This window comes from Cynoglossus semilaevis, chromosome 12 (assembly GCF_000523025.1).
Source record: "Cynoglossus semilaevis isolate Cse_v1.0 chromosome 12, Cse_v1.0, whole genome shotgun sequence".
NCBI lineage: Eukaryota > Metazoa > Chordata > Actinopteri > Pleuronectiformes > Cynoglossidae > Cynoglossus > Cynoglossus semilaevis.
In genome coordinates, this window is record NC_024318.1 from 10,321,017 (window position 1) to 10,336,030 (window position 15,014).

Below are 15,014 nucleotides of genomic sequence, written 5' to 3' on the forward strand. Positions count from 1 at the left end.
GCCCTGCTCATAACTGGCTAAAAACAGACTGGCTAAAGTCTTTATTCGAAACACAAAAAGAAGTAAAGCGTCTGTGAATATGTGTAACAGAAGCTTCGCTAGTGAGGTGCAGCTCTACGTCGCCCCGATTGCGCGGTCGACTCGTTGTTGTCACAGTGCTCCAGCACACACACCGCAGCCTGTGCTTATTCTATGGCCACGCCCACTACCTCCCGGCTCCGCACACGTGATACAATGCGTGGTGACATCATCGTGACTCAGCATTATTCCGCGCCTCGAACCTCCTACCGACCTGTCCAATTTTATCTAAACGTTGCGATGTCTCATTTAAGACAATAAATTTAAAAAAAAATTAAAAATAAAAACAGAATAGTACAAATGAAACACTCGAATCTTTAATGGATCACAGAAAGAATACGATACTACTCGCTGCCTTTATGTGGAAAACAGAGTAACTGTAAAATAACAGTATTGTAAATAAAAGTATGCTGAGTTCTTTTTAAAACGAGCCGAAGCGAAGGTTGACATTAAGTTAGCTTAACATTTCCCTAGAAGTCTAATAAATATTTTATTTTTATTGTTTATTTATTTTTACAAAAGAGTGTTGTGATTTTATTGTTATCATTTTGACCACAAAACAAGGATTTGTGGTCATCGTTTTAAATGGCATAATTTCAGTGGTTGGCTAGTCAAATTCACTTCCTTCAGCCTTTTTTCACCCTAAAGATTATAATTTTTTTTACTTATGGTCAGTTTTTAAGGTCAGTGTGACAAGGAAACTGCAAAGTTAGGAAAATCTTCCAGGCACCAGATTAAAAGCTGAAACAGTTTTTTCTACTTCCTTTTTTAAAGTCACCTTATAGAGCCACAGAACCATCATAGGTTGGTGTGTTCATCTACTGAAGTGTGGCTGCTTTAATCGAGGAGGTGACAGTGATGAAACTCAGAGAGTGTAGAGCTGCTATTAAAAGAAAAATAGATTGGATAATGTGAGGCCAACCTCGGAGGAAAATGGCTATTGTAAGTAAGAAATATTTGAAAAGTACTTTTTAGCTTTAATAAAAACAAAACCACAGTTTATAGTGCTGTGAAGTAGTTTAAAACATGTTTTATGTTTTTAAAGTTCTTAATTAGTGGTCGAAATCAATGGCATTTGATTATCAACTGCCAAGTCACCACTGAGGTGCTCTGAGCATGACACCGTCCCCACACACTGCTCCCCGGGCGCTTAAAGCTGCGCACTGTTCACTTTGGTGATGGGTTAAAGGTGGCAGAGGTTCAGTTTCGTTGTATCCCCGTGATACAATCACAATACAGACCATAAAATAAAATAAATAAAATAAAGTGTTGGTGCACTATTTTTTGTGTGTTCAGTGGCAGATTAACTGCTGCTTACAGCAATTCCTTTGTCCTTCACTGGTAGCTCTACAGGGAGCAGGGAGCTGCTGCATTGAAGTTCTCTTTTTCTAACACTCTTACATTGTTACACAAAAAGTGTTAAAGACGTCAAAACGGACACTTTAGGCTCATTAAACCCCAATAGATTAAAAAAAAAAAAAACTACTTAATTTGCTTTTCCCCAAACATTTGGATAGCCTCCTGGGCACTGCAAATGTTTGGTTTTACACTTAAACATCCAGTAGCAACGTCTGACATTTGCATTTCCTGAAGGAAGACAAATTCTGATTATGAGAACAAACAATCTCTTTAACTTAGCTGTGTGGTCACGAGGAGTGCTTAATGCTCTTGCCCAACAGCGAAGGGTTATTCCCAGAATTCAAACATCATTATGTTATTTAGCCAGTTACTAGTCTTATTATTATTTAAAGTCTAATTTATCAGAAAAATCTTTAAATGCCGTTTCATGACAGCAAAAAATTAGCTAACTGTGGTGTACTCTGGTCTTCAACACTCCTAAAACATATAGATAAAAGAGTTCTCATCTGATTTCTCAGTCTTAATTAAATAGGAACAGAAACAAAAAAGATACTTAAAATGCTCTGGTTAATACCTGATGTTTTGTGTCTGTTATCAACAATGTCCGGGTCACAGACTTTGGAGAGTTGGTGACTTGACTGTCACCCACATCATCAGAAGAATGACAGTGCAAAAATTCTCATAATCAGAATTTGCGTATAATAATGACACAGCATTCTGAACGACCAAAAGATCATGTGATTAACTTTAAGAATTTATCAACCACACCCTGTTAATGCGCTCTTGAACTGCCCTTTGATGCTACCTTCACCACCTGACACTTATTAACCAACAACTGTAGGCTGTAATGAAAACAGAGTTTTTGTGAATAAGTTTTTGTGAATTATTTTTATCTTTTAGCTATCAACCTAAATCTCACTGACGGAGCTCTGAACAAACAACAAATACAACATTCCTCGTTCAACATTCTTGAGACTTGTGATTGCGACAGTCAAGCATTTGGGTGTTATTAATATTTTAATATATATAATAATAATGTTGTGTAGAATTTAGCAACCAGTGGCAAAGTTGTTCATGTTCAAGTCCATATAACATAGTGTAACATTTATCTATTATTAAAGCATGAATGTAACACATAGGTTAGCCATTATAGCAGCTATCTTTCATCTTCAGGGCTAAATACTTTCAATCATGTAGTCATCAGACCAAGGACATTACCCTAGTCTACCACAGAGTCATATAAGGAGACAAAAATCCTTTCATACAAACAACCAATGGACTAGGGGAGGATGCTACCTTACCCAGGAAAAAGCAATTTGCACACAGAGACAGCATGCAAACTCTGTACAAAGTTATTTATCATCAAAAGCAAAATCAACCCTGTCACCTTGTGGCTATGATGGAAAAAAACTACTACTCAGGACAATAGATTTATAATTACTGCACATTGTAATTTTCTCATGATTCTTTCTTGTTAAATTTTATTTATTTATCAATTTAACCTACTCTTTTACAGTGGGTTTACCAGTCAAATGATACGTGTTGTCCGGGTGCGGCTTGGACAAAACACAGAGCTGCAGTACAGGTCACAAAATCACCTGCACTACAGGTGACACAGTCACCTGTAGTGCAGGAATGACACAGTCACCTGTAGTGCAGGTGTCAGAAGGTGATTGTGTTACTTGATTGTACGGTTCACATAGGAGTGCTTGAATTCCAGAGGACAATCACACATCACCTGTTTTCATGTTGTTTCAACAACAAAACAATCATTATCTGGATCCCTGTGTGTATTTCCTCTATAATTATTCTTTATTTATGCTATATGAAATTGAAAAAACACCATTGCTTAAGCATTTAATCACCGGGGTATCGTATATTCTACAACTACAACATTGCTTTAAATAACATTTCTACAGAATTGTTTGTTTGTTCTCACAGACCTTACCTACAGTACCTACCTAGCCCACTAGGGCACTGTAGGCCTACTTGGGATCAGACATATGTATTTTTATAACATAAAATGTAAAATGTGAGCTTCATATTCCCAACTATATAGGGCTAAACTAGTTATTTATTGGCATTAACATTCTAAACCAGAACAGCAAAATTCACAGGAATAAATAACAATGTCCACAGCGCAGAGCAGGTTTAACTTTGTATCTTTAATTCAAAATTTAACTTAATAACAAACAAAACACTGGAAACACATGAACATTCCTGTAATCACAGGAAAGCCCAGGCTGACCGCGTCAGATGGTTCATATTTCTATTTTTCTCTATATTTTACAAATAGTTTATTACGATCAAATACACATCCATCTAACCATCCTCTTCATTCCAACAGAATGTGGTTCCTTCTCACTGTTTGGTGTTTGCAGCGTTCACACACCACACAACACACGACACACTGAATACTGTGTGGAAAGTATACTGTGCTTGTGTAGACACGTGAACGTACTCCTGGGAGGTGTTGCCAACACAACTCCAGCTTTCTGACGCTCATCATTCTCTTCAAGTATCTGAGAATCACAGTAGCTGTAGTCATAATAATCTGGACTTTCGCAGCACCCAATGGTATCACTTTCATATTACTGGGTTAAAAAGAAGACATTTAAATCACAGAAAACTTTTACATTTTAAGTGAAGTGGGCAGGTGTGCACATTCCTAACTCTTGGCCCCTAAAGGAATTTTCTTAGTATTCTTAGTATGCACAGATCTTTTTATAGTAAATATTTTCTCACCATATTGATGTAAAATATCATGTAATGAAATGATCAAACCACAAATGTTGAAAATGTCATTTAGAGTTTACACTTACTCTCACCGTACGGCCCCTTAATTTTCTAAGTTACCTTTTTTTTTTTTAACTTTATAATAACATGTTCCCAAGTTTCTTTTATATTTCGCTCCTTCTCTTTGGCTCATATTAACAGAGATAATGACTAACCAATCTGACTTTCAAAGTTCCCATGAGAACCAAGTGATATCTTACAGACTAGCTGGAGACCTTTAGACATAAAAAACAATACACCAATTGTATGAATTCAACTCTTATATACTGACTGGTGCAGAAGAAACTGAACTGGCTCTGGACTCTCGTGTTTTCCGTGTGGGTATGGTAACGACACAGCATGAAATGCCTACTGTAGCTTCCGGCAATTCATCGTCTTCAGTCCATTCATTGAGGTCGGGGTTGAAAACCTGAATGCACTTCTTGTACTTCTTCTCACCCTCATTCCAGCCTCCCAGCAGATAGACCTTGTTGTTCGAAATGGAAACACCGGCTGTGCTGACTCCTGTGTTAAGTGGTGTGCAGTAGCTCCACTGCCCATTGTGAGGGTTGTAAGACTCAACAGCCAGGACATCCACCCTCTCTCCACGACCTCCCAGTTGACTACCACCCATAACGTAGGCCCGGTCTCCCACAGTGGCAGCACAGTGCCAGCCTCTGGGTGTGCTGAGGCTGCTCTTATCCTGCCAGGTGTCGGTGGAAGGGTCGTATGAGCACACGGCCCTGGAGTAGGCATTATTGATGTAACCGCCAGACACAAGGATCTTGCCGTCGATGACAGAGCTGGCATGGCAGCAGCGAGGAACCTCCATAGGAGCCTTCATCTGCCACTGGTTGGAGGAAGGCACGTAGCACTCTACAGATGCCTGAACGCCATCAGCGTTGCGCCCTCCGATGGCAAACAGGAGGCCATTGTAAGTGTTGAAGCTGAAGTGAGTGCGCCTCTGGATCATGTTGTTCAAGTGAATCCAGTTATTGAAGCGTGGATCATACCTAAAAATGAAAAAATAAAAAGTTATTTTTTAAATGCACCAAACTTACAACGACAACTGCTAATTTGACAACCAATCAGCTCTTGCCTGCAGAAGTTGCTAACAGCATGTTTAGCCTGGTTTCTTGCATCGTTCTGGTCCTCACCACCTGCCACATAGAGGAATCCATCCAGCACTGCCACACACTGATTAAAACTCTTTGCTGGCATTTCAGTCAGCTTATTCCACACATTATCTCCATCTCGGTAGAGGACGTCTTTACTGAGTGATTTCTCTGTCAAGGCAGGGCGTCCACCAACTGTGAGAATCACCTTCTGGCCACCACGCACCTTTGTTCTGCGTGACTGGAGAATGTTTTGTTGGTATGGCAGCAGATGGTAATTCATGGCATCAACAAGGAGACGGTGGCACTCGGAGTCTTGCATCATCCTGGGCACATTCTGGACATGGTTCACCAGGTCTTGAGCAGAGATGGTGCCAAAACGGATATGGGTTAGGAGATCTGCTGCATACTTCAGTCTCTTCTCGTCAAAGTCTAACCACTTCATGGCAATCTGGAAGGCTGTGATCTCGGATGGCAGTTGCAAAGAATCATCTGAGAGGAAATCGCTGATTTGCTCGTAGGTGAGCTTCAGGAACTGCTCCATCTCTGAGAACTCAATGAAGTTCTCCCTCATGAACTTTTGAGCGGCCTCTTTGGTTTCCTTGAGATTGTAAGCATCAGCAATATTGGCCACATACATGCAGTTCTCCACACTGAGCTCCTGCATGAGGAAATCACTGCACATCTTCACCAACGTGCCGATCTGCAGCAGCATGGCTGCAGCGATGGTGCTGCCTATGCTGTACAGAGACAGTGTCAGCTTTCCAGAATATGCATATGTGATGGCAGTGGCGAGGCCAACAGGTGAGAGGTCGTTCAGCTCAATCTTCTGAAGTGTTGAATCCTTCTTCAAAATGTTGCGGATGTACTCACTGCAGGAGGCCATGACAACTTTGTGGACGTCGAATGACTTTGACTTGGTGGCTACTGTGAGGTCGCACAGGAAACTCTCATGTCTCATGCTGCTCAAACCCTCCAGGAGATTAGGGGCATACACAGAATCAGTGACTTCAGTTGAAATGCAGCTGAAGCCATTGCCTCCTTCTAACAAAGTATTGAGCCCATTGATCTTGTTGGTGGGGCTGTCCTCAACCATGATGGTCATTTCATTTATGTCTCCTTTGCTCTTTTTGGTTGTCTTATTCTTTTTGGGAGCCATGGCAGCAGGAAACAGCCCAAACTTTCTGAAAAAAAAAAAATCAGTTGCATGAACTGCATAATAATGTTAGGATCATAAACAGAAATCAGTGATGTGTCACATGAGTTTAATAAACTTTGTGCCTAAGGTAGATTTTGTTTTTCTTTCATACATAGTGAGAAACAATTGGAGCTGTTGCCTCGCAACAAGCAAAGTCAGTGATGTCACAGCTGTGACCACAGCTTCTGTGGAAATGCCACGCGTGCACGGATTATTTCTCGGGTACATTTTCCAGTCAAAACACATGCAAATTGGGCATGAAGTTAATAAGAGACATTAAAGCTCCAGTATTCCGTAAACTGGTAATACTTGGCTGCGTTTGAATGAATGAATTAAACCAAAAGAATTAATTTTGGCTGTGCATCCTATTATAATAATAATGAATAACTACCATTATGATAATAACTAATCATTATTTTTTTAATTGGTTAAAATCCTATAACTATGTCATAATGTTGAATTTTAAGTAATTATTCAGTAAAATAATGTGTAAATCCATTTCGTAATTTATTGTTGTTCCTTAACAGACCTTGTTGTAGGTAAATTGCCATAATCTGAACAACACCGATACACTGTTGATATACCAAGTCTGGTGTAGGGTTATTGCGTCTTTCTACATTTGCGTTGTTAGTGAAAATGATTGCTGCAATCACAACGCTGACATCTGTGAAAACATGTTTGCTACCAGGTGAGGCTGGAGTGAGAGTAGAGAGCGTCAACATGCCGCTTTGCATCTGTCACAATTTATCAGCACTATGTCCAGGAATAGCAGCTCTGGACAGCTCTGCCATGACGTTCCTTTTATAGACTTTGAGACATGAGTAGTGAGGAGCAGGCCTCATGTTCTGCCACTGTTTCAGTGGAGGAAGGGGAAGGGAAGAGGATTTTGTCCTCTTTTTTATTAAAGTTTATTCAGTGTCTTAGGCTTATCTGGGAACAGTTGCATAATCTACCTCCATGAGATAAATCCTGTTAATTCTGATTAAAGCTGAACACTCATATGTTACTATGGATACAGTATGAGTAAACATTAGTTTTACTTCAGGCACAGAATTTGATGTTTTGGGTGCAAATTATACAAATGTATCAGCCTTGACATCAAATATGAACAGCAGATTACTGCAGTTAAAGGACAAAAAACTCCCACTTACTTGTGATATGAAGTTGAGGCTGGTGAAGAAGGAACTTGTGCCTCCAGTTCCTGGAGAAGCAGCAGCAGAGAGAGAGAGAGACCAGCAGTAACCCCCAACTGAAAGAGACAAGTAGAAAACTCCTCCTCTGGGGGAGCAAGTGCCAATCAAGGATTGTGCAATGCATGTGGCAGAGGGCAGGGACCATACACCCCACGCATATAGTGTCCCACAATAGTGTCCAATCAGCAGATGTCAACATTCTGCTGGGGGTCAGCCTCAATGGGCTGTCTCTGGAGCAAAAACTTGAGGTCAATTACTTGATTCAATATATAGACAGAGTAAGGTTACTTCATCACCCATACTTTTGATTATGGATTATGTTCAGACACTGAAAGTTTGAAAAATGAATCTCAACATTCTCTATGGTTGTTTTAATTTTTTTTATTTTATTGCATGTCCCCCTTCAAGGACCAGTATATTTTTAGTCCTGTTAAACTTCTTTCCCCAGTAATTATTATTAATATAATATTAATCACTTTTAGTTCAGCTGTACTCTCAGCTGGGTTTAAAATAAAAAAAAAAGAGTGAAGGTTTCAGGAAAAGATGCCAACAGATTTGCGCAGGCATTTTGGGTCACACATGGAGCTACTGTGCTAGCTAACAAGGGGCTACATTCTAGAGGAGACAATGGTAAATACGTTAAACATTTTTTTGTCTTGTTCAGTTTTTTTTTTTAATTTAAATCAACTTGTTAGTAGTGTCCTTTGGCTTACAAATGGAAATAAATGTTTAAGGAGGCCAAAAGCAAAAACATACAGAAGGAAGAATTATACACAATGAGAATGTACATCAGGCAAACATTAAAGGCATTTCAACATCCTCAACCAAACATCCTCAACATCAAGCCCGGAAGGCACTTGTGACACTATTTACATAAATTATATTTTATAGTCTTTCCTTTTTTTTGTCTGTTAGTCTCTCTTTCTATAGTCTCTTTGCTTTTTTCTTTCTTCTTCAGAAATATTTGCCACTGTTAGCCTCACCTCTATTCTTAAGGCAACTTTAAATTATTTTTCCCTTTGTTTTAGCTATGGCTACAGTAGCATTTAAGCATAGGAGTATATATAGGTCGAGATATAGAATTGTTTATTCTCATTTCACTGTATTTTTGCGCTACATCTAGTTTAGATTAACGAATATTTTCCGTTCTCAGTGATTAACGCAATGACGCCTGTCGTATGCCCCGCCTATTAAAATGGCGTCATCAAAGAGAGCGCGCCTCCAGGTGTGCGCGTGTGTTGCGCACGTGCGTCACCGCGATGGCCGGCACCTTTGATGATGTGGTGAAGAAAGTGACGCGGTTTAAAGTGCAGCTCGCAGACACGACAGAGTCTGACACGGTACACACACTTCTCTGCTTCTGTCACACACACAAACTCTTCACTGTAATGTCCGGTCGATTGGACTCTGTCCTGCCCGTGGTGTAATTGAGGCTGCGCAGACCAGAGCACACTCACAGCACTTCATCTCACAGCAGGGTTGTGTGTCTGTATGTGTGACTGGGGAGGGACCGTGAGGCTAAAATTGGCTGCTCCTGCAGTTGTTCCAACTTGTGGCTGCTGTCCATCATCCTCAGAGACTCTCTGTGGGAACCTCTCAGTTTGAAGGTGTGATAATTAAAATGGGCTCACTGTGTAGATGCTTAAAGTAAAAATAACAATTGGATTTTAATTCCACAACTTTTTTTTTTGTTCAACTCAAATGCATTTTTAACAATCACTAGAGTCAAACTCAAGTAAAGCAGGTGTCCATTTATAGTTGTCAGTAAAAGGAGCAGCCCATGTGTGGGTGTGTGTGGTTCCCATACATAGCTCCTGCTCTGAATGCACTATCAGCAACTGTGATCCAAAACCAGAAACACCATATTAGGGATGTCTATTCTGTTTTACTTCACATTTATAGAGTTTTCTTTTGGTCTGCGTACCTGCATTTGCATGCAAAGCACATCCAAAAACACAATGTTTCATAATAATTTTTACAAATGCTAACATCAGACAAGTCTGGCCTGTGGGTCAGCCCAGGGCCTGTTTCAATTGTAGTTGGTTAGGCCATTTTGTTTAATAGAGCTAATTTGTAATTGACTTTAAGCATTTTTTGTAGTTGTTAGTTAATGTTAAAGAGGCATAATTGCATTAAATTGATGGGATTATCAAATTTGGCCACACTTGAGAAAACCTGGACATCTTGGCTCATCTTGTAATGTATTTATTGCTTTTCCCCCAGGTTCTTAAAGTCTTGCAGAACCTTGGTGATCTGGATATCACAGTAGACATTCTTGCTGTAAGTCTGCATGCTACAAAATGATTTTTTTTTGTCTCTTGAAACATAATATCTTTAACCTACGACATTAACATTATGTCAATATACAGGAAACAGGAATAGGCAAAATAGTGAACTCTCTGCGCAGACACAAACGAGCTGGAGAATTTGCCAAGTCATTAGTCAGAGGTTGGAAAAAACTTCTCTCCAAAAATTGCATGAGGTAATCTTGATGTATTTTTTATTCTCCCCCCTCCCCCCCTCATATTCAACTAAAGTGACATGTAATATAGAATGTTTCTGCCTTTTGTATTGCTTTTTTCTCACCTTGATACAGCAACACTGGATATGGCGCCGTTTCACAAACTAAGGACAAAGAAGAGGAAAGCCCCAGTGAAAATGCTGAAGAGTTCACAGCTAATGACTTAAACAACAACTGTGTGACATATCAAAGCAAGAGTCAGGATTCTTCAGATGAAGCTGTCTCCAGTGTTAGGAAGAGAAAATCAGATTCAGTGAAACAAGGAGGTGAAGAACAAAACAGTAAAAAAAGGAGACAAGAAATGTTTCAACAAGAAAACCATAATATTCTTCAGGATGATGTCTCTGAAAAGAAAAAACAAAAGGATGGAATTGATGATTCAGTGGCTTTCAAAAAGAAGTATGATCCAAGGGATGGAAAATCTGTGGATTTTGGCAACACTTTACTAAAAAGCAAGAATTCAGGGGCGCAGCAGCACAGTGTCAGGTCTGATTTAAGAGAAAAAGTGAGAATCCATTCTGATGTGGTTGTTGAATCTGGACCAGAAGAGGGACTGCAAATGAAACACAAGTTATCAAAAAGGAGAAAAGAGACCTTTTTATTTGATCGCAATGACAGAAACTCAAAAACTCTAAAGACATCAAATGTCAGAGACAAGGAATGCCCAAAAAACTATAAGAGGAAAACAGTGCAGACAAAGAGTAAAGACGGACAGAAGGTTCCAAAACAAAAGTCTGACACGGAGGAACTTTCAGAGCACAAAAGTCAAAAGGCCAAAATGAAACATAAGAACAAAGAACATAAGGTGCCACAGGAAGAACCCTTCCAGTCTTTTGAGTCGTGTCTGAACTATGAAGTGAAAACACTGAAGAGAAAAGAACACTCTGGGAGAAAGTATTCAAAAAAGCTTGAGATGCTGTCAAACGTGGAAGCCACAAAGCAACAGGAAGTAAAACCTGCAAAATCTCCAGTGTTTTCTGTTAATGCCTGTCCTGTGACACAGGTAGTGCGTTGAAGCAATATTAGTTTAAATGATATTTTTTGTGAATAAAACTAACTAGGTACACATTTGTATTTTAGAAACCTATCATGGACCTGGCAAGTGTTTCTTTTCCCGTGGTTCCGCCTGCTTGTGAGAAGCCATACAGCTTTGATTGCTGTGATAGAAAAGGTATTTCATGCAGCGAGCCTAAACATGCACTTTAATGTGGTGTAGTTTTCAACTGAACTCTGCTCATTTGTGCTAAAGTTGAAAAAGAAGACCTCTGCGACCTCTCCGAAGAGTCTGCAGTCTTCACAGGTCAGAGACTCAACAGGAAGATGCAGGTCTACTCTGGGGCCAAGACTGTTTTTCTACCAACCATGTTGAGCTTGTACCAGCAGTGTGTCCGCAAACTTCAGAACAACATTGACTGTGAGTTTGCATTACCAGAAACCCTCTGATTCTGCTGTGTGGTCGGGTGCGTTTAATTTAAGTGTCGGGATTTCCTCCCAGTGCTTTATGAAACAGGTGGAGTCCCGTTTGAAATCCTGGAGCCAGTGTTGGAGCGGTGCACACCAGAACAGCTGCAACGCATTGAGGAATGCAACCCAGTAAGAATCTGACACATGGAACACATTCAGTGCACACAGTGACTCTGTAGCCACTTTATTAGGTTTACCTGTTGGCCTGTGCCTACTAAGGAGAGGAGGCCAAAAAAAAAAATCAGAAGTTCACTTTCCAGTATTGCTTCATTTCTTGGTATTTATCTGATTAGGACGTTATGACACTGAATATATACAAGCCTCGGCTTGTGGTCAGAAAATGTCATGGATTCCCTTTCAGAAAAATGTTTGACAATATAAAAAAATAGTCATATTTGGTCAGATCTTTTTCTTTTTTTTAATTATTTAAGTATTTGTATCACTTCATGGTCTTTCTGTTTGTTTGCGTGACAACTTCAACGTTTCTGAAATCCTATGGCCTGTTTAACAGATATACGTTGGAGTGACGGACCACATGTGGGGTAAACACTGTCAGAGGGACTTCAGAAACTCTGAACTTTTGGAGTACGAGTCGTGGAAAGAAATGTACATCAGGCTGTCGGAGGAAAGAGAGAGGAAACTCCAAAGGCTGACGAAAACTATTGTCTCAGCACATTCTAGGAAACCTAAAGGTGTGTGTGTCTATGTGTTGGAGAATGGAGCTCCCACAAATCAGTAGAAGTCTTAAGTTTCAGATATCCTTATGACATTGCTGGTATTCTCAAAAAAATGTCATAACTAAACACAATTATTGTCTGTATGTTTTTTTTTTTTTTTTTCCAAATTTAAGGTCGACAGGTGAAGATGGCATTTATTCATACTGTTGCAAAGCCACCAAGGGATGTGCGGGTGTGCGAATTCAGCAGAAAATTCACGGAACTGCTGTTCGACAGCCTCAACAACACAAATGCAGGTGGAAGTCACCATTTTAATACAGTGGATTTGTAAAAACCCTGTAGGAAACTCTTGGTATTCTTATGTTGATGAAACATACCACGTGATTATTCCTGCACAGCCAAGTGGTCACCAAACAATCGACTTCTCACACACTTGTGTTTCTCAGGGGTGAAATGCCTCATTGTTTGACTAGAATTGTTTGGCTCCATTTTCAATATCCCCTGGTCAAACTCAGACATTCATGCTCTCTCACCCTTTGCTAAAGTCTGTTTTATATGGGGACCTATTTTAAAATGAATTAGTTTAAATCTGCTGTTCAAATGGTTAACTGTTGCTGTTGTGCTCTTTACAGCGTGAGGGCAGAGAAGAGCGGACTGCAGCCAAGATGTAATGACTCCAGCAGGTTCAGCAACTCCAATGCAGCTGGAAGCAGCTCACAAGACCCTCGCAAAAAAACAAGTAAGCTGACAACATTTTCTAGAAGCCAGCTTACCACATTTGACATGAAAGTTCATGACGAGTTCTGTTAGGCAACTGGACATGAAATGTTCTCATGTCACGGGCAGACACCATGCCCACCACCAACAGAGGCAAGATAAGGGAACAGGGACACAATAGGACAGACCTCCATGCCTGTGGCTATCAGATGAGCCTTCTTAAAAACCAACAAAAAGAGGCCCACAGAGAGGGAGGACAACAGGAGGAGGAACGTTGTCATTCTGTGCATTGCAGGGGTTTTGGAAAAACTTAGGAGGATCTTTAACTGGCACTAGATCCCTGTACACATTAAACCCGGTAACACCATGATACAAAAAATGGTTCATCCCAAAGAAAAGACACCAAGAAACAATCTGGACAATGTGGTTTAACGTTGTCATTCTGTGCATTGCAGGGGTTTTGGAAAAACTTAGGAGGATCTTTAACTGGCACTAGATCCCTGTACACATTAAACCCGGTAACACCATGATACAAAAAATGGTTCATCCCAAAGAAAAGACACCAAGAAACAATCTGGACAATGTGGTTTATGCCATTGCCACACACACAGTATATATTTGCTGTACTCCCCACCACCAGTTAGAACGGAAGAAGCCTCTTGGATAAGAGGCGAAACATCTTCTTTGAGAAAATTTCACATCCAGTTGCCTAACAGCACTCTTCAACCTTGACCATGACCTAGATGACTGAGAATCTTAATAGACATTTGACATGAAGTGACACTCTGGGCTTTTTTAATTAAATTGTTTATGTTTTTCCTGCAGAAGTGGCTCCAATGATGGCAAAATCCTTGAAGGCATTTAAGAAACAGATGGGACGTAAATAAACTCTTAGATTTTTTTTTTTTTTTTTTACAGCTGAAGCATGTGAGATAAAATGCTCTCTATCATTGATTAACCATAAAAACAACATGCCTTTGTTCAGTGTGTAGGATATTATGTATTATGACTTCCTAAACAGTCGCCATGTTTTTTTTTTCCTCAACAACAAAAATGTATTTTCTATTAAAAGGACAATGAAATTAGCAAATCTACTTAAATGTTCACGAACGTTTTTGTCCTTATAACTGCTGTGTCTTTATAGAAATGTGTCTGGCACTTTCTTAATGGACTGATGCTCCCTCTAGAGGGCATCTAAAGCATTTCAAGTTTTTATTTTATTTTAAACATTACACGAAGAATAATAAACATGACTTGCTTATTGATTAGCGCCTTATTTTGTAATGTCTATCTGTTGTACAAATGAACGTTAATGTGTGAAACTTGGAATTACGAATTAAATTAAGATGATATTTTGTGATAAATAACAGTGGTAGGAAGAAAAACATGTTGACGTGTTGAAGCTTTTGCAGTACATCAGAAAAATAAAGTTGGTAGGCTTGTGAATCAATATAGGCTTGGAAAACGCCTTTAATGTCAGCGTTTCAACTGTGTAAAAATCTTGGTGTAAATGGGCAATGATACCACAAGAGGTCAGACGGTTGCGTTGACTCTAACATTTATAGAAAACGGGAGTTGTAAAATAAGGTCAACGAAGTTACTCCCTTCTCCACCTGGGAGAAAACGTGTTTTCACTGCAGCTGTTTGCAGTTAATTACGAAATTACAAGTGTTAAAAATGAATTTGTTGTTTTACTTAGTACTGACCTGAGTTTTGTTTCTCTTACGAAGTGTACCGGTAGTTTGGAAAATAAAATATTTGATCTGATGATCCAGTATTTGCTTTGTGTGAGTGTACAAGACTGTGAATTCTGTAAGAAGTAGACACACTTGTATAAGTGTTGAGACAACCACTCACTGTGTCTTTATTAGGACACCATTTCCTTTAGGACTATATGTGTGATTAATTTCACACTGT

The 15,014-nt window shown here is 39.6% G+C and overlaps 2 protein-coding genes across 2 annotated transcripts; one reads left to right on the forward strand and one right to left on the reverse strand.

Moving 5' to 3' along the window:
- Positions 1 to 3,583: 3,583 nt before the first annotated feature.
- klhl31 (kelch-like family member 31) lies at positions 3,584 to 7,906 on the reverse strand. Its single transcript, XM_008322051.3, has 3 exons — positions 7,677 to 7,906; positions 5,312 to 6,511; positions 3,584 to 5,225 (listed from the first exon to the last, which is right to left on the reverse strand). Exons 2-3 carry the CDS (start codon positions 6,484 to 6,486, stop codon positions 4,493 to 4,495), a joined length of 1,908 nt encoding a protein of 635 aa, XP_008320273.1. The 5' UTR covers positions 6,487 to 6,511; positions 7,677 to 7,906; the 3' UTR covers positions 3,584 to 4,492.
- Positions 7,907 to 8,752: 846 nt separating this feature from the next.
- On the forward strand, positions 8,753 to 14,587 carry eloal (elongin A, like). The gene is given in 12 exon segments (XM_008322052.3): positions 8,753 to 9,058; positions 9,942 to 9,998; positions 10,088 to 10,200; positions 10,315 to 11,242; positions 11,320 to 11,410; positions 11,489 to 11,653; positions 11,735 to 11,832; positions 12,215 to 12,395; positions 12,554 to 12,606; positions 12,609 to 12,676; positions 13,013 to 13,119; positions 13,923 to 14,587. Coding segments are annotated over 12 exon segments (2,085 nt in total). The 5' UTR covers positions 8,753 to 8,896; the 3' UTR covers positions 13,985 to 14,587.
- The last annotated feature ends 427 nt before the right edge of the window (positions 14,588 to 15,014 follow it).